This window comes from Pipistrellus kuhlii, unplaced genomic scaffold, assembly GCF_014108245.1.
Source record: "Pipistrellus kuhlii isolate mPipKuh1 unplaced genomic scaffold, mPipKuh1.p scaffold_m20_p_24, whole genome shotgun sequence".
Lineage (NCBI taxonomy): Eukaryota > Metazoa > Chordata > Mammalia > Chiroptera > Vespertilionidae > Pipistrellus > Pipistrellus kuhlii.
In genome coordinates, this window is record NW_023425523.1 from 8,120,915 (window position 1) to 8,140,743 (window position 19,829).

Sequence of the window (19,829 nt, forward strand, 5' to 3'; positions counted from 1 at the left end):
TTGGCCGGCCTGCCTGCTGGTCAAACTCTTGATTGAGGGGACAATTTGCATATTAGCCTTTTATTATATAATAGGATATACACTGAGTGGCCAGATTATTATGAATTCAATGAACTAGAACAAAGATTCTTGCCCTTATAGAGCTCACATTTTTTGCAGGGAGCAATAAAGATAATAAATTATATAGCATGTTAGAAGTGTTAAGGAAAATAGAAGTGCAAACTGGAATGTGTGGGGATGGGATTGTTGGGATGGGCGAGTTGCAGTATTAAATATGGTATCTAGGCCAGACCTCATTGGGAAGGGAAGATTTGAGCAAAGATTAAAGAGAAATGAAGTTAGCCAAGCAGAGATCCTGGGGAAGAGTGTTCTAGATACTACGAATAGTTTGGAGCAGTTACGTTTACCCTTGGATTGATGAGATAATTGAGACTCAGGGAAGTGAAATGACTTCCTAGTATTTAAGGTCTTACAGGAGGTTGATGGCCAATGAGCTTCACCTCCTCATTTCTAGCCTCATGTTTATTCAACAGATTATATTATCACTTTGTTTGTCAAGGTGATGGAGCCTTCCAGTAAACCTGCATGATACATAGCTTGCTTAACTGATGACTCACATTATCCTGGCATATTTTCCCATTGGGCCATACCTAAACTGCCTGTGATCTTTTGTTTTTACATAATCAATACAATATTTATTTTGCTAAGTGCTGTGGAGGATAGAAACGAGGCATGCCCCTGCACCTAAGGGACCAATAAACTATTCATAAGCATCTTTTGGACTTCATGTCTTCTCTTTCATCTACTTTTCCAACTTTCCTCCAGGCAAGTTCACTGATGATCTCTACCTACAGCTTAGAATCCAGTCAAGTTCTCAGACTTGGTCACCCATTCTTGGTTTGTAGGTTCCTGAATTTCTCCCTCGATTCCCTTTGCTTTCAGGTGATACGTGGTGTCCCTAGTTATCCATAGGTCACAGTGTCCACTCTCTCTGCCCCGTGTTGACCCATCTCTGAAAGCAGGCTTATACTTTGCCCTCTACTCCTAGGCTTCAATGAGGTATCCCACCTGGATCCTTAGGGGCCCTCTAGAACTGTCTCCTTGCCACCTGTATTCACAATTTTGATGTTTAATTTGTTGCCAAGCTGACAACATATCCCAGGGAGCAAGATTTCAAATGCTCTCCACAGTCGTTGAGATCTGACCTCTTGAGTGGAGACTTCGTTCGTGTCCTCCTATTTGGAAATAGCGCTCCTCAGACATCGTGCTTGGTTCTCTCAAAGCAGCTTCTCTGAGCCTGAGCTAGTTCTCTCAGCCTTAGAGTCCCCTTTCCTTCCTGCCCCCACTTGCTGGGAGGAGATTGTGGTGCTCTGTGCGCAAGCCCTGGGTCATAGCGCTTGTGCAACATCAGTGAAGAACAGAAGGCTGTGCTTTTAGGTAATTAATTGGAGTTTGGTAAGCTCGTAATGGATAAGAATGTGGCAAAGAATGGAAGGTGGAACTGGAGCCTCGTCTTGAAGGACAGCTGGAATTAGTGGGCGTAGGGGAGAGAACAGGGTGGGGGTGACCTTGGAGTGTTCTGGCACAATGAACAAGTAGCCTAAATGGAATGGAACAGAGAAGGTGTGTTGGGGAGTGGTGCCGGCAAGAGGACTGATAGGAAGGCTGAGCTGGAGCAGGGCCTGGAGCACCTGGTCAAGACATTTGCATTTCAGCATCATAAACTATTCTCAAGTGTGACGTTCTCTGGAAGGTGGCAGAACGGCATTATGACAGGACCTAATGTCCGTCTGTCTGTCTTGGAGCATCCACATTTACTGCGTTCCCGAGAACCCCATTTAAAGAGGTTCCCTTGGTCGTTTTGTCAGGGCATTCTGTTTCTTACTTTTTGCTTGTTTATTCTCAGTCTTCTCTAGAACAGTGTTTCCCAACCTTCTCTCATGATGAGAATCACCTGGTGGAGTTGTTAAAACACAGATTCCTGAATCCCAACTAAGAAGTGCTAAACTAGAATTTTTGGGAACATATAGGTAAAATTGTATACTTAACTAGTGCTCTAAGACAGATTTTATATAGCACTAGTTAAGTATACAATTTTACCTATATGTTCCCAAAAATTCTAGTTTAGCACTTCTTAGTTGGGATTCAGGAATCTGTGTTTTAACAACTCCACCAGGTGATTCTCATCATGAGAGAAGGTTGGGAAACACTGCTCTAGAATAAACCTTAGAAGAATGCTGCCAGAAGGCCAGGATTCTGTCTCATTGCTTGTTGAATCCCCACAATCCAGCACAGTATCAGCTACTCAAACACTCTAAAAATATTTGTTGACTGAATGAATACCTTAAATAAAATATCTTTTTCCAGACCTCCTTTACTTGATTTTTTTACAGAGAGGAAAGGAGATAGAAAGTAAGAAACATTGATCAGCTGCCTCCTGCACGCCCCCTACTGGGGATGTGCCAGCCACCAAGGTACATGCCCCTGAAAGGAATCAAACCTGGGACCCTTCAGTCCTCAGGATGACGCTCTATCCACTGAGCCAAACCGGTTTCAGCTCCCTTACCTTTTGAATGCTTGAGTTCTGTTAGTGCTAATGTCATCTATCTATCTTGTCTGCAAGGTTGGAAATTAGGAGTCAGCCTTGAGGAAGACATGGGCAGAAGACCTTGCTACTTCTAAATTTACATGGGGACTATACTCTTACGGAGATCTTGTTTTATGCTCCATTTCGACAAGATAACATAATGTACCCTTTTTAGATGTGAAGGCTGAAAGCAACGGACGTGAAGAATGAAGGAAAAGGAGAACTCATTAGGCGGGCCACTGGCAAATTGTAAATTACATATTTCTAAACGTTACCCCATCATATTAGCTGTTTTGATCTCTTCCAAGGGCAAAATCACATAGTGGGTTAAGGGTTTGGGCTCAGATCCTGGTTCTGCCACTTCCCAGCTGTGTGTCTTTGGGAAAGGTGCTTTACCTCTCTGTGGCGCAGGTTTCTCCTCTATAAAACCTGGATAAGGGTAACACCTCACAGAGTTATTTTGATTACGTTCTTAGAGCAGTACTAGCACATACAATGTTCACCAAGTGTTTGCCATTAGTAGCCATTAGTATTCCATGGGTCGGTGAGACATCATGTATTCTGTTGCCAGTTGGGGCTGCTGATCTGAGACAAAAGGGTGAGATAGTGGAGGGAAGTTAGAATTCGCTGAGTGAGGAGCGAGTTCCTGTGGGAGATGGCCATGGCCACAGAGGGAGGTACTGCGTCCAGATGGGATTATTTCTGGTGAAATGTGAGGTGAATTCTTTGACATACTCAGGAGGTGTTGCCACTTAGCTGTCTCTATGAGGGGCTGTGCAGACAGCTAAAAGAACTCCATTCCCACCCATTTATTTCTTTGTAGGCAAAAAGGACAGCCAGGCAATTTATGATTAAGGTTGTTAGTGTAATATTGAAGTTCTCCAACGGCCCATCGTCTCCTTCCTGACGGTGAGTCTCCCACCCTCAGTGAACACACAACTCAACATTCCATTCCAGGAGTGGCGGCGGTGACAGTGAGGTGGGCCAGGAAGGTTTGGTGGTTTTACCAAACTGAGTAACCATAACAAATTACTTTTCACCCTTGAATCCCTGTGGCCCACTATTCCAGGCACTTAGTATTCTTGCTGACATAGCAAAGATGGATTTGATCCTGGTTATTTTACACTTGGGAGTGATTTTATTTTGCTGAATGTTGAACTATTTGGAAGTGAAACATTTTAATTTTTTATTTATTTATTTATTTATTTATTTATTTATTTATTTATTTATTTATTTATTTTTGGAAGTGAAGCATTTTAGAGCTGCAGAAACTTCTTGGCCAGGTATATGCAGTATCCATGTGGCCTTTCCCAGCCTCTCTGTGGGACGTCACATTCGTGTATTCTGAGGGCCCCTCCATGAAGGATCTGAAAGCGAAGACACCAACATTCTTTTCTTCTGAATGCAAAGGCAAGGTGCAGGTGCGAGACATTAAAGTTCCAAAGAAGATGCAATTGGGCAGAGTATTCTTTGTTTTTCTATTCCACTTCTATCCAGAACAGAAAAAAGACCACCTAAAACTGGGGCAGAGGGGAATTTGGAGAAAAAAATACAGAGTAGGATGTAATGTGTGGATCTATGCTCTTCTCTTACCCAAGACTGATATGAGTGGTGGTGAATTATTATTATTATTACTATTACTATTATTATTATTTTTATTATTGAAAGGCATAGATGTGTTTTCTGAATAAGGCCTTAATTAGGGTAATCTATTGTCTCTGTAGCACATTCTCCAAATAAAGGAGTCCCTTTAACAGTTCCAGTGTCAATGAACGGTCCACTCTCTTTATGTGTGAGCATCTGAGCTGAGAGGACCCCTGCTTCCCTCTCTGAGTGCCACCAAGGTACCTGAAAGCCTTGTAGAGAGCCCTTCAATGCAGAGGAGTAGAAGGATGGCTTGTCTTGTCTTGACATGCGCATTGGAGAAGCTCAGTGGCATGAGAGAACATCTGAAAGCACTAATTATTCCTGTTCCTTTCTGGCATTTTGATGTCTTCCTCTTTGCCATTACAATCTAGTCACTTTTCTAGTTCTATCTTTAAGAGGATTTAGGTCTCAGTATATTGGGTTTTCCCTGCCATATGGGTCCATTTTGGACTCTAAACTTCAAGTCTTTTCTTATGTGGGCTACTCTCTCCATTTGTTCCTTGAATGGATACTTTCCTGAACCATAGTAATCTCTATTTATGACTTTCTGAGGTTTCTCTGTTTGTTTTTTCAGGTTATTTCACTCATCCAGTGCCAACTTGATTTTCTAAGACTGAATTTTTTACTGATTGCTTGGCCTTGGCTTTGTGTTAATCTTCTTCAGCATTTTGTCTCTCTTGATGCTGTTGGCATCTTAATTTCTATTCTGAGAAGTCCCAGTTCTTTTTTATTTGTTGGTAAAACCTACCACTCCCCTCTTGTTGAACGCATAGTCTTTGGATCATGTAGAACTATCAGTGAAAGATGTTAAAGAGAAACATCAGGTTCAAAATGGAGTCACTTTGATTAAGCCCCATCAAAATTCAATACCTAACCTAATTGCAGTGTCAGCCCCTCCCAGAGGAGGGGAATTTTAAAGCAGTCTAGAATTGCTTGATAAGACCTTGGTCACCATTCCTCCAAAGAAAGGTGACCCAGCCTGAAACAATTCTTCCTTATCTTTTGCCAATAACTTTCTTGTTCTGCCCAGTTTCTGCTTATAAAAACCGTCCACTTAGTACAACTTCTCAGATGGTCCCAGATTCATAATTTGTTCAATAAAGCCAATTCGATTTTTACATTTACTCGGTTGAAATTGTGTTGTTTCACAGAGGAAACCAAATAACAGGTAATAAATAACTAAATAATCAGATTGCTGGGTGAAGGAGAATGTGCTCGAAGGAGGTAGGAGTGGAGAGGAGAATAGTGTGGGGGTGCAGGGAAGAGCAGGGCGGGGAAGGAGTGAGAGGAAGCAAATATTCTTAGCCCACTCACTGTCATTATGTGTGACCTCTCTCAAAGGAGGTGGAGGCCTTGTCTAGGTAGAAGTCATCATTCCTGGCAGGAGGAGGTGGCTCTTGTTGTACCCTTAACCCCATCCTTTCCTTCTGCCTCTTTAGGAAGCAATCAGGAGACTTGATTTGCTCCACCACTGATAATAATCACAGTGCATTACAACAGTGATTTTCAAGTGATGTTCTGCAAGAATTGTTAAAGCATGCAATTCCTGACTAATTTAGTCAGGAGCACTGACCCCTTTACCTTTAGATTTTGAAATTTTAAAAAATATGACAACAGCCAACACAACAATAGCCATCCGATGTGAACGAATCAAAATTATATCTATTTTTTTTTGTCAGACTGGCAAAATATGACATTTTTTGGTGTGCCACAGAATTTTAGTCATTAGTTTATATGTGCCATGAAATGAAAAATGTTGAAAATTGCTGCATTAAAACAATTTCAAAAGTGTGATTATAAAGTTCAGCATAGATATGAACAAAGGCAAAAGGACTGACTGACAGACTAAAGAAATAGAGACATGACAAAGAACATATTTATTTAAAAATTGCATACCTGCTCGGCTGGCATGGCTCAGTGGTTGAGCATCGACCTATGTTGACCATAACTGGAAGACTCTTTTTAAGTTCTCTTGCCAAAAAATGCCCCTATTCTTAATTTTTTTCTTAGAATGCTCCCTGCCTTCTACTAGAAAGTCATTTTTTCCTGGATGATGCTGTTTCCATGAACTCTCTGAAGTGGAGACTAGCTATTCCTGGTGAAGTCAGTATGGTCTAGTGGACTGAGAATGTTTCCCAGTCAGCACACTTAAGTTCAAGTCTGAACTACATCCTGGACAAGCTGTGTGTTCTTGGCTTAACTTCCCAGAACCTCAGTTTGCATACTGAGAAGCTTAAGGATCTCTGCCCCCCAAAGTTATTGTGAATTAAAAAGGGGATATGTGGCCTGACATTGTATATCGCATAGTATATTCCTGACTGTGTATTTTATAGTTACTTTCTTTCACTTGAAGAGCTGCCACTACTATCAAAGCCCATCTTCACTACAGTAATTGAATGTAGAGGGACATTTGGCTGTAAAATTATCCCACCCTTCACGCACCTGCAGTTTGGGCCCAGGAGAAGTTCTGTAAGGATTTTTGTCCTTTCCTTCTATACCTGAAATCCTCAGTATGTATCATTGAGTGTTCCTGGACCTATAACTTTGTCTTGCACCTGCCCTGAAAATCCCAAACTTGCTATTTCTGTGACTTCATTTTCTTTGCTTCTTCTGCCAGGTTATTGGTATTAGTGAATATCACATATCCTATTGTGATTCATTAGCTTCTCTCTACACATTTATGATTTCAACTTTATCTCAATTCTGAATACTAACTGGGATTCTTGTTACTCATTCCTAGGTGGTGCCCTTTTACAGCCTCCTCAACAAATGCTTTACATCTTTCCCACTCTTTCCTCCCCACCAGTGGGAGGATGGTGGAGTGACTAAAAAAGCATTAGGAGTTCATTTCTGAAACAAATATGCTCTTGAATAAATAACATGGAGGCATTTAAAGGAAAAAGAAATCACAGGATTACCAAGTTTATAGTTAGCTTGTTTATGTGGGTAAAACAGAAACTTCCCCACATAATTATTATATTTGTAAACATAAGTATTACAAAAGTTAGGGAGTTTTTTACATTAGGAAGTCAGAATTGACAGGAAATGGCTTAAGCTTCATTGATTCGGGGAGACTAATTCTCGGTGAAATCTTCTTCCTTATTTCTAGGCTATCTCAGGGTGCAGGGTTTTTCCCGCCTCTCCAACTATGGAATCTGATCATTGTAGTCATAGTGGTAGCTGGGCAAGGAATCAGTTTTGCTTTCTCTAAGTGGCCAACAGATGTGAATTCTCCTATATTCCATTTTTCTCAAAGAAATTCTCTGGGCCACAGACCATTAAAAATGCAAGCTGCTGGGCTTAATCACCTAGAAATTCTGATTCAGTGGGTCTGGGATGGAGTATAAGAATTTGATTTATAAATAATTACCTCAGGTGATTCTATGCAGCTCATCTTTTTAGAAACACAGAGGTAATTATATATTCACTTATTTTTACCTTCTTTTTGCTTCAAGAACATATATCCTATTTCTTTTCAAGGCTGATTTCACTATACGTGCTTTTGATTCTATTTATTTCATTTCTTCTGGGTCCTTGAGTCATCAATGAACCTCCTTCCCTGGCATTGACAGTCTCTTTTTTTTTTTCACAATTGCCTTCCCCTTGGCTTACAAATATTTTTCACTTATTTAATAAAATTTTATCAAGTGCCCCTTATGTTTCTGGCACATGCTTTAATTTTTTTTAAAAAAATACATTTTTAATAAAAATATGTTTTTATTGATTTTAGAGAGAAAAAAAGATAGAAGGAGAGAGAAAAAAGCATTGATGTGAGAGGGAAACATCAGTTGGTTGCCTTTGGCATGTATCTCAATCTGGGATCGAACACACAACCTGGACACATACCCTGACCTTACAGAACTTCTCCTGGGCCCAAACTGCAACTTTTCGACACAGGATGACGTTCAAACAACAGAGCTACACCAGCTAGGGCTAGATTTATCGTTATCAGTGTTTTTCACTGACTTTTCTTCTCTGCCTACCTCACACTCCCCTTAAAGCCCTTTAATGCCTGCTTCCTGCTTGCTTTACTAAGCCTCAGTTCCTGAAACTCTTTGCCCTCTGTGTTTCAATCAAAGGCATGCACACTTGGGTCCTTGAACACACTATTTCCGTAATATCTTCGCACATGAAGTTTCTTTGTGAAGTCTGGAATATTGCTTGGCAGATCTGTTAGTTATGTGTCTCAGAGCACCCACTGATTTAAAGTTTTCAGCATCTGGAATGCTCTGATTAGGATATGTAGATGAGGAGAGTGCTGCTCTGAGATCTTTGATGTTTAGAGTAAAGCACACTGGGTGAGAGAGTCAGAGAGTGCAGGAGTAGATGGGGGACAGGGCAAAATATGGAATTGTGGCTATTGCGGGGAATTGGATATAGGATCTTTGTCTTTTACTGAGTGGAAAACTGTTGAGTGGTTGATTATAATTAGTCCATAGTGAACTTCAAATAAGGCGCGCACTAAGGAAAACTAGGTCAGAAATGCCACCCTCTGGAATTAAGCTAATGAGATTATTAAACGTGAGGAGATAAGTTATTTGAAGCAGGGATCCTCCCTTAGAAGTTGTTCCTAAGTGTGTTGTTAATGAACGAGGGTGTTTCTCAAGAGTCCCTCAGGGAGATTAAGTGTTGCATTGAGGGTAGGAAAAGGAGAGTCAGAGGCAGAGTTTCAGTTGGTGTGTTCCCAGCAGCGTCCAAAATGAGTTGTCTGTCTTATTATTGAGTTTTAATAATTTCTCATAAAATCTGGGTTATTCATGAAGGATAGGACCTTGAAAATAGCTATATGAGCTAGTTTCTATTCTGACCACATGTGTGTGAGAGTAAAGTGAAACAGAGACAGACAACCTTAGTGTTTGATCACTATTTTTTATTGTTAAATTTTAATGCAGTTCAGTTATTTGATACAAATATGTTACAGTCAAACCAAGGAACTATACAGCAGTGGCAGATTAATCTTTCTTTAACTCTGGGTTTAAAGGCTGTTTTCCTATGTGGAAAGGCCAATGAACTGTAGAGATAGATTGGAGCCATTGTATTTCTGTGGTATTGCTCTTCCAAAGTTTTTTTTTTTTTTTTTTTTTTTTTTGGTGTGTGTGTATTTTACCTAGAGCAAATTCTCAGGCAACATCTTTCTTGCTAAAACCAAGTCAGAGCCCTCATTTGGATTTCTTAATCCTGAACTGGTCTATCTCTGTTGTTTAAGAAATAATGCTCTCACTCACTAGCTAGGGAGAAACAAACACCTGATGCCATTTTTTAATGTGACATTAAACAAATACCTGTAGCTTACTAATGAAAGATGCACCCGAGAATAAGGGCTTGATGGTTTTGGTAAACTGGGAAACTTCCTACATTACATCTTTGCTTTTAGGATCTTCTTTTTGCTACCATCCATGTCGGGCACACCAAAAATTATGACCCATATTGATGTAAGAGAAGCTTTTGCTCCATAACTGGTAGTATAATTTTTTGCTTTTTAGAGATGCAGGCTTAGTTTGGCATAAATAATGAACAGTGAACTCTCAAAAAGACACCTTAACTAAACCCCAGGCTCCATAAATACTTTATATTAGGCTTCTAAATTTAGGCCCACACATTATTTATTCAAATCAGGATTTCCTAGCAATGTAGCCCATATACCCTATATTCTTTGGAAGGAACCAAATAACAGTGAATATAATACAGTTAAATGAAAAAGATAGAAACAAATACATTTACTTTTAGAAAGACTCTTTATAATAAGTTGCTTGTCTGTTATAGTTTATTTTTTAAATTACTACTTGAGTTAATTCCATTTCTCTTTATTATTTATCACTAGAATTAACACCTGTGTTCTTGGACATATTTATAGAGTGGAGTGCTGCTACTGAAACTGTGGGAACTTGAGTTGGTGCTTCCATCTCCACAGTTATTGCCTTCTGTCTGATAATAATAATAATAGCCATCTTGTCTATTATCCTCCTTGGACATTAATACTAAATTGGGTGTGTTGGCTCTAGGTTGTCCAAAGCCACAACTCAAGGAGCTTTCTACTTGTCTTTGTCCATGAATACTCTCATATCTATCAGACTCACTACTTTTTTCTTCTTCATTGTACCCTGACCATTCCTGGCTATTTCTTCTTGATTGATTGGGGGTTGAGGATTTACTGTCCTCATCATGAGTACCACTTGAAATTGACTCACATCTTCCTTGTAATTCATGTTGCTCATAGCTAGGACACCAAGTAGACCCAGAACCACATTGTTTAGGGCAAGGTGAATGACACAAGCCATAACCATATTGTTCTGTGTCAGAATACTGACCAGATCCCAAATCATATTGTTCAGAGCTAGATGAATGAGATGAACCAAACCCAGATTGTTCAGTGCCAGAATACTGACCAGATCCAAAGCCACATTGTTCAGAGCTAGATGAATGAGATGAGCCTGACCCATATTGTCCAGTGCCAGAATACTGACCAGATGCAAACCCAGATTGTTCAGAGCTAGAACATAGACCTGAGCCACATCCATGTTGAATATGGTGAGAGGCATATCTGTGTTGGCCACAGCTAGAAGGCTGACTCCATCCACATCCAGATTGGCTATTAGGCTGACCTGAGCCAGAACCATGTTGACCACAACTAGAAGATTGACCTGAGCCATACCCATGTTGGCCATAGCTAGAAGACTGACCTGAGCCAGAACCGTGTTGACCATAACTAGAAGACTGACCTGAGCCATACCCATGTTGACCACAATTAGAAGACTGACCTGAGCCATACCCATGTTGACCACAACTAGAAGACTGACCTGAGCCAGAACCGTGTTGACCATAGCTAGAAGACTGACCTGATCCAGAACCATGTTGACCATAGCTAGAAGACTGACCTGAGCCAGAACCGTGTTGACCATAGCTAGAAGACTGACCTGAGCCATACTCATGTTGACCACAGCTAGAAGACTGACCTGAGCCATGCTCATGTTGACCATAGCTAGAAGACTGACCTGAGCCAGAACCGTGTTGACCATAGCTAGAAGACTGACCTGAGCCAGAACCGTGTTGACCATAGCTAGAAGACTGACCTGAACCAGAACCGTGTTGACCATAGCTAGAAGACTGACCTGAGCCAGAACCGTGTTGACCATAGCTAGAAGACTGACCTGAGCCAGAACCGTGTTGACCATAGCTAGAAGACTGACCTGAGCCATGCTCATGTTGACCATAGCTAGAAGACTGACCTGAGCCATGCTCATGTTGACCATAGCTAGAAGACTGACCTGAGCCAGAACCATGTTGATCACAGCTAGAAGACTGACCTGAGCCATGCTCATGTTGACCATAGCTAGAAGACTGACCTGAGCCAGAACCGTGTTGACCATAGCTAGAAGACTGACCTGAGCCATGCTCATGTTGACCATAGCTAGAAGACTGACCTGAGCCAGAACCGTGTTGACCATAGCTAGAAGACTGACCTGAGCCATGCTCATGTTGACCATAGCTAGAAGACTGACCTGAGCCAGAACCGTGTTGACCATAGCTAGAAGACTGACCCAAGCCAGAACCGTGTTGACCATAGCTAGAAGACTGACCCAAGCCAGAACCGTGTTGACCATAGCTAGAAGACTGACCTGAGCCAGAACCGTGTTGACCATAGCTAGAAGACTGACCTGAGCCAGAACCGTGTTGACCATAGCTAGAAGACTGACCCAAGCCAGAACCGTGTTGACCATAGCTAGAAGACTGACCTGAGCCAGAACCGTGTTGACCATAGCTAGAAGACTGACCTGGACCTGAGCCAGAACCGTGTTGACCATAGCTAGAAGACTGACCTGGACCTGAGCCAGAACCGTGTTGACCATAGCTAGAAGACTGACCTGAACCATACCCATGTTGACCATAACTAGAGGATTGACCTGATCCAGATCCATGTTGTCCAAAGCCAGAAGATTGACCTGAGCTATGTCTGTGTTGTCCAGAGCCAGAGGATTGACCTGATCCATATCTATGTCGGCTATAGCTAGAAGATTGACTTGAGCCAGACCTTTGTCGGCCAGAGCCAGAGGTTTGACCTGATTCAGACCCACGTTGTCCATAGCTGGAAGCCTGGCCAAATCCTGATCCATGTTGGCCATAGCTAGAAGACTGACCTGAGCTAGACCTCTGTCGGCCATAGCCAGAAGATTGACCTGATCCATACCTATGTTGGCTATGGCTAGAAGATTGACTTGAACCAGACCTGTGTCGGCCATAGCCAGAGGTTTGACCTGATTCAGACCCATGTTGTCCATAGCTGGAAGTCTGGCCTAATCCTGATCCATGTTGGCCATAGCTAGAAGACTGACCTGAGCCAGACCCGTGTTGACCATAGCTAGAAGACTGACCTGAGCCAGACCCGTGTTGACCATAGCTAGAAGACTGCCCTGAGCCATACTCATGTTGACCACAGCTAGAAGATTGACCTGAGCCAGAACCGTGTTGACCATAGCTAGAAGACTGACCTGAGCCAGAACCGTGTTGACCATAGCTAGAAGATTGACCTGAGCCAGAACCGTGTTGACCATAGCTAGAAGACTGACCCAAGCCAGAACCGTGTTGACCATAGCTAGAAGACTGACCTGAGCCAGAACCGTGTTGACCATAGCTAGAAGACTGACCTGAGCCAGAACCGTGTTGACCATAGCTAGAAGACTGACCTGAGCCATGCTCATGTTGACCATAGCTAGAAGACTGACCTGAGCCAGAACCGTGTTGACCATAGCTAGAAGACTGACCTGAGCCAGAACCGTGTTGACCATAGCTAGAAGACTGACCCAAGCCAGAACCGTGTTGACCATAGCTAGAAGACTGACCCAAGCCAGAACCGTGTTGACCATAGCTAGAAGACTGACCTGAGCCAGAACCGTGTTGACCATAGCTAGAAGACTGACCTAAGCCAGAACCGTGTTGACCACAGCTAGAAGATTGACCTGAGCCAGAACCGTGTTGACCATAGCTAGAAGACTGACCTGAGCCAGAACCGTGTTGACCATAGCTAGAAGATTGACCTGAGCCAGAACCGTGTTGACCATAGCTAGAAGACTGACCCAAGCCAGAACCGTGTTGACCATAGCTAGAAGACTGACCTGAGCCAGAACCGTGTTGACCATAGCTAGAAGACTGACCTGAGCCAGAACCGTGTTGACCATAGCTAGAAGACTGACCCAAGCCAGAACCGTGTTGACCATAGCTAGAAGACTGACCTGAGCCAGAACCGTGTTGACCATAGCTAGAAGACTGATCTGAGCCAGAACCGTGTTGACCATAGCTAGAAGACTGACCTGGACCTGAGCCAGAACCATGTTGACCATAGCTGGAAGACTGACCTGAGCCAGAACCGTGTTGACCATAGCTAGAAGACTGACCTGAACCATACCCATGTTGACCATAACTAGAGGATTGACCTGATCCAGATCCATGTTGTCCAAAGCCAGAAGATTGACCTGAGCTATGTCTGTGTTGTCCAGAGCCAGAGGATTGACCTGATCCATATCTATGTCGGCTATAGCTAGAAGATTGACTTGAGCCAGACCTTTGTCGGCCAGAGCCAGAGGTTTGACCTGATTCAGACCCACGTTGTCCATAGCTGGAAGCCTGGCCAAATCCTGATCCATGTTGGCCATAGCTAGAAGACTGACCTGAGCCAGACCTCTGTCGGCCAAAGCCAGAAGATTGACCTGATCCATACCTATGTTGGCTATGGCTAGAAGATTGACTTGAACCAGACCTGTGTCGGCCATAGCCAGAAGTTTGACCTGATTCAGACCCATGTTGTCCATAGCTGGAAGTCTGGCCTAATCCTGATCCATGTTGGCCATAGCTAGAAGACTGACCTGAGCCATACTCATGTTGACCACAGCTAGAAGACTGACCTGAGCCAGAACCGTGTTGACCATAGCTAGAAGACTGACCTGAGCCAGAACCGTGTTGACCATAGCTAGAAGACTGACCCAAGCCAGAACCGTGTTGACCATAGCTAGAAGACTGACCTGAACCAGAACCGTGTTGACCACAGCTAGAAGACTGACCTGAGCCAGTCCTCTGTCGGCCATAGCCAGAAGATTGACCTGATCCATACCTATGTTGGCTATGGCTAGAAGATTGACTTGAACCAGACCTGTGTCGGCCATAGCCAGAGGTTTGACCTGATTCAGACCCATGTTGTCCATAGCTGGAAGCCTGGCCTAATCCTGATCCATGTTGGCCATAGCTAGAAGACTGACCTGAGCCTGACCCATGACCATAACCAATGGGCTCATTGGAACTTGACCAGTTGTCTTGTCCTCCACAACTCCCTGAGCTGAATCCATGATGTTGACTTGAATTTTCATGTTGTCTCTTTCCTAAAGATTCATTTGAGTGAGACCCACGTTGGTCAGAACTGAAAGACCGATCCTCTGAGTGGGAAACATGCCCTTGTTCTCCATAACCGCCTGACTGATTTGCTGAGTGTGATCTTTTTCTATAGTTATTTGACTGAGTGTGACCATCTTCGTCACTTGCAGACCTTTCTTGCTGATGAGAGCCATACTTATTTTTCTTAATATTCTTGAAGTGGCCTGAGTTTGACTCTCTCCATCTTTCTCCAGAGCTTTGCCTGTGTCCCAAATTAGATGAACTTCCTTCATGCCCAATTCTTCTGGAGCTGGATTGAGGCCTGGAGCTCCTGGAATAGGAATCATTCTCTCCTGCACTCCACCTTGAATGGCTGGAAGACGATTCTTCCCCATTGTTCTTCTTTTCTGTTTCACTATGTTCCTCTTGGTGCTGGTGACTGTGATCTCTTTGCTTTGACCCTGAAGCTTGGCAGTAATCTTTGCCGATGATTTTATTACAAGCCTGAGCCAGCTGGAATATCATCAGAAGATACTCAGTAAAGTCCACTTTCTTGTTATGGTCTCGATCCAGACTTTGCATGATGATATCTACAGTTTCTGGATCATCTGGGTTCTGTATAGGAACAAGGTACAAAGGGAAGCTCTGTGAATATGGACCACATACCCAGCTAACCAATTGAAGAAAGGCTGTAGAAGTGTGAGAGCTTGGCTTACATAGGTTAAAACACATAGTCCTTTAGCTGGACTATACTATCCTGAGCAAGAGAAAAGGAAATATGCAATGAATAATGAAGTGAGAAATAGAAGAATGTGCAACTGGAAGATTATTTTTTGTAAGGAATGGGTCAAATATAGATGATTAGCTAATTTATAAATAATAATTTTGGATATTCATATTAATTATATATGATTTTTCTTGATTTGTTCATCTTTATTCATTAACTCATTAATTCATATACTCATTCAAAAAAATTATTTTGCACCTACTACCTGCCTCTCATTCAGTTAGGTGCAATGAGTAAGTTTGGTTCTTGACAAAATGGAACTTAAAGTCTAGTGGGCCAGACACACAAACTTAAAAATCACAGTTTATTGTGATGTTTCTATAAGAATATATCAGAGGGAAGCCACTGGGGGTTTAAGGAAGGTTAATGAGGGGAAGTGATATATTTCAAAGGATGGATTGGACCCAGGTAGAGGGAACAATATGAACAAAAGAATTGGAGGTAAGAGAAGACATGGCTCATATAGAAAGAACTGAAAGAAATTCAGGATTGCTAAATTTAGAGCATTATCAGTCAAGAGATGTGCTAGAGAGGTAAGTATGGAGCAAATCATGCCTTTGAAGATACATTAAGTAACTTTGGACTTTATTTTAAAGAACTGGGAGCTGTTGAAGGATTTTGAAATGAGTGTGAAATGATTAGATTTATGTGTAATGCTGAGATTGGAAGTAAGAAATGGCTTGAACCAGCAATAGTGATGGTGTGAAATGGGCAGACTGAGAGACTGTGATGAATTTGATGGAGGTTGGAGAGTGGAAGAGCAAGCTGAGAGAGGAAGTTAAAATGGCACCAGATTTCTGCTTTGGGCACACAGGAGGAGAGGTTAAGTTTTGTATCTGACATCCTGAATATGAGACATTGATAAGAATCCAAATGAAAATATTTATTATGTAGCTGGATTCAATGAGTTGGAGGTCAAGAACTACATCTAAGCTCCTAAATATTTATTTCCAGAACCGACATTTTAAGATAGTGGTCACCCTCTTTCATGATTTAGGAGTAAGATGCTAATTTCTTGAACTCAGAGGCTTTATAATGTCTCCATCTCAGAAATGGGCTATGGTCAGGATGTTTTGGGCTGAAGAAAGACTAAAAAAGGGAAGAAGATGCATTTTACCTACTTTTCAGTTTTTCTGAGAACCATCTCGGTTGTTGTTCCAGAAGAATTACTCACTTAGGACATTTAATCTGTGATTTTTAAAAATAGGGTCACTTTCTTGGTCATGTTATGGAAACCATTACAGGGGTCAATGTTTGACCTTGTTTTAAACCCTGTTCTCTGTTACTAGGTAGGGAGAATCATCTAGGAATTTGATATATGTGACAAAAAGTAGAAAAGGAAAAGAAGGGAATTGCAGTATTTTAGTCCTGATATGGACTTATATCTTACCTTCATAATTTGATGGAATTCATTTTCCAAAAATACTTTCATTTCTCCCTTGTTCAACATGGCACACTCCTCATCATTGGTGGCATATTGGTAGAAAACTTCGATGACAGAGACAATGCTTTGTAGGAGTTTAGGCATCTTTTTTGGAGATTTAATTAACCTAAAAGGGAAGAAAAGGAGAGACCCACCTGTTATTATTTCTTTTTCTTGTTTAAATACATAAGTAGTTTTAATTATTTGTAAAAATGGTTCTGAATCAATGAGGGATGATTAATTCTGTTATGATCAAGAGCCAATCCAGAGTTAAATGACTTATTCAAATCCTATAGCAAGAAAGTGGTGAAATTAGGAACAGAAACTATATCTCATATTTCCATTTCTGAATGAATATAGGAGTGATGACTTCTTTTTTTGGTCTCTTTGCCTCTTCCAGGGATAATTTTTAGGAACTTTGTTCTGGAGCTGTAGAAGTCCTGGGTGTGCCAATCCATCCATTTCCTCAGTTCCTTTCTAGGTCTCAACCATCACACTAAGGAAGGACAAGTCTATTATCTACATGGCATGCCTGAGTCCAACTAAGGGGTATCAGGGTCTAAACTAGGTCCTCCAGACTTCTAGTCCAGAGAAAGTAAATAAAGTGGGCAAAGACAACAACAGGCCTAGGTGAGATGGAGCTGGGGGCAGCTGCTATCGGGCTCAGCTTCTGTTTTCATTATCTAAGAGGTGCTGACCCCAGGTTTTACTGATTAGACGACAGAGAGAAAAAGCTTAGTAAGTAAAGGAGGCAACCTGCCTACTGGATAATTTTGAGCCCATGATCATTAAGGAAATGACCCCAAAGAAAGCTGATACTATCAGTTCCACGTATTTCATCATTTTTCTTCTCAATAAAATTAAACTTATACCAAAGTTCTCCAAAGTATATTCAAAAGAAGCCTGGTACCCAGTGCCTCTTTGCCATAGAGCCCATCCCAGATTCTCATAACTTATAGCTCTAAATACTGCTCACTTACCTAGTACACCAGAGGAACAAGTAGGATGGAGGCTGAAGCAGCTTACAGGGTGCTGCTAGATGCAGATAGTGGCCTTTTTATAGGGGGAGTAATGATCCATCTCAGGGAAGAGCTGCTCCCTTTGAGATGTCCTAATTTACTCTCAAGTAAGCCCAGCTCCACCTCCATCTCCACCTCCTAGTGTTTATCTTCTTACTCCCTTTCTTGTTCACCTGAGATTGCATTAGCAGCTCCCAAATCTGGGCGAGTACCAGCCCTACCTGTCAAGAGTCCCTGAACACTGAAGAAAGACCTTTTGCATATCCAATGAAATATCTACGTAGCACAATGCATTGAAAACAAATTATGTGGATTTAACTGAAGTTGAGCGGAATGTGTGCAGGAACATCAGGGAACAAATATCAGATTCATGGAATCTGATTTTTAAAAGGAAGCTTAAAGATCATCTGATCAAAAAAAAAATTTTTTTTTTTTTAGCCAAAGCTGGTTTGGCTCAGTGGATAGAGCGTCAGCCTGCGGACTGAAGGGTCCCGGGTTCGATTCCGGTCAAGGCATGTTCCTTGGCTGTGGGCACATCCCTAGTAGGGAGTGTGCAAGAGGCAGCTGATTGATGATTCTCTCTCATTAATGTTTCTAACTCTCTATCCCTCTCTCTTCCTCTCTGTAAAAAACAATAAAAATACATAAAAAAATTTTTTTTAAAGCTAAATTTTCTTATGCAGGATTCCAGCCAAGGTGTCACCCATGATATTATTACCTCTTTAAATAGAGAATGGCGGCAGAGGCCTTCTTGTTTTTTTTATTCAATTCTCTTTATCAGACTTTAGTGCCATTTGTCAATGTGGCTTCTGTTTTAGCCACTATATAACCTTAAGAAGAAATGTATGCTCTTTAGCATAGTATTCAAGGTTCCTCATGATCTGGGCTGTGGCTTCTCTTTAACCCCATCTTCTCTCTCCCTCTTCCTCTTAATGCCCTACCAGTGATACTTAAATTTCCTGAAAATAACATGCTATTTCATGTTTTTTCCTGGAATATCTTTTTTCATTATCTGCCTAGTGAACTCTTATCCATTCTTAAAAATCCACATTAGACACCCTGTAGGAAATCTGCCTTGAATTACTCGAGAGTTATTAATTGTGTACCTTATTCATAATTCTATAGTAGTATCAATCAAACTATATTATAATCTTCTAAAATAGTTTTACTATGAAATTAATGTTTAATATAAAAATTAAAAAATATAGATAAACAAAAAGAAAGTGAAAATAGCTTTAATCCTATTACTCAGAAATAGCTACTGTTAATTATTTAGTTTATATCCTTAAATACACACACACACACCACACACACACACACACACACATACACACACACACACACACACACACACGTACGTATTTGTCTATTTGCCTATATCAATTCTGGACTATGAGCTTGAGAATAGGGAATGGGCATCATTATTCCTTATGTCATTTGGAGACTAAGCAAATTTCTTGGCAATGAAGGTCCCCAATAAATGTTGGTCAAATTGAATTGAATTGAAAAAGGAGTGAGGGCTATGACTACAGTGGTCTTCATTGATCAACTTATACTTTTTCACAGGACTAGAGCCTTCCCTCTCTCTTGCCATTGTTACCTCTTAGAACATTATTTCACCCGAATCTATACTGAATCTTAGCATTGGAATCCATGAGTGCTTTTCTGCTTATCTCTGAGGTCCTTGCTCTGCACTCCATCATTGTAAACATGTAACACAAATTTCACTAAAGCTGAGTGAAATTACATAGACTTAAAACTTTTACAACACAACCATCAGGATTTTTGGAAGAGTGGTAGCAATTATTGGCAAATGATAAATCACATGATTCAAAATTCAACCATTATTATGATATATGTTTTCTTCTAAGAACTACCCAGAGGGCTGCAGAGCCAGTATCCATCCATACAGAGGCCCAGTTTCCTCTGGACACCTGATTTGGGCCAGGTCATCATACTTCATCAGAGGAAAGATCTTTATAAAGGTGTGACTGTGACTGTGGGAGT

The 19,829-nt window shown here is 41.5% G+C and overlaps 1 protein-coding gene across 1 annotated transcript; it reads right to left on the reverse strand.

The window, feature by feature from the left end:
• Positions 1-1,173: 1,173 nt before the first annotated feature.
• On the reverse strand, positions 1,174-17,954 carry LOC118727457 (hornerin). Its single transcript, XM_036453260.1, has 4 exons — positions 17,784-17,954; positions 16,771-16,930; positions 14,451-15,208; positions 1,174-1,216 (listed from the first exon to the last, which is right to left on the reverse strand). The coding sequence occupies exons 2-4, from the start codon at positions 16,906-16,908 to the stop codon at positions 1,174-1,176; spliced, it is 939 nt and encodes a 312-aa protein (XP_036309153.1). The 5' UTR covers positions 16,909-16,930; positions 17,784-17,954.
• Positions 17,955-19,829: the final 1,875 nt, after the last annotated feature.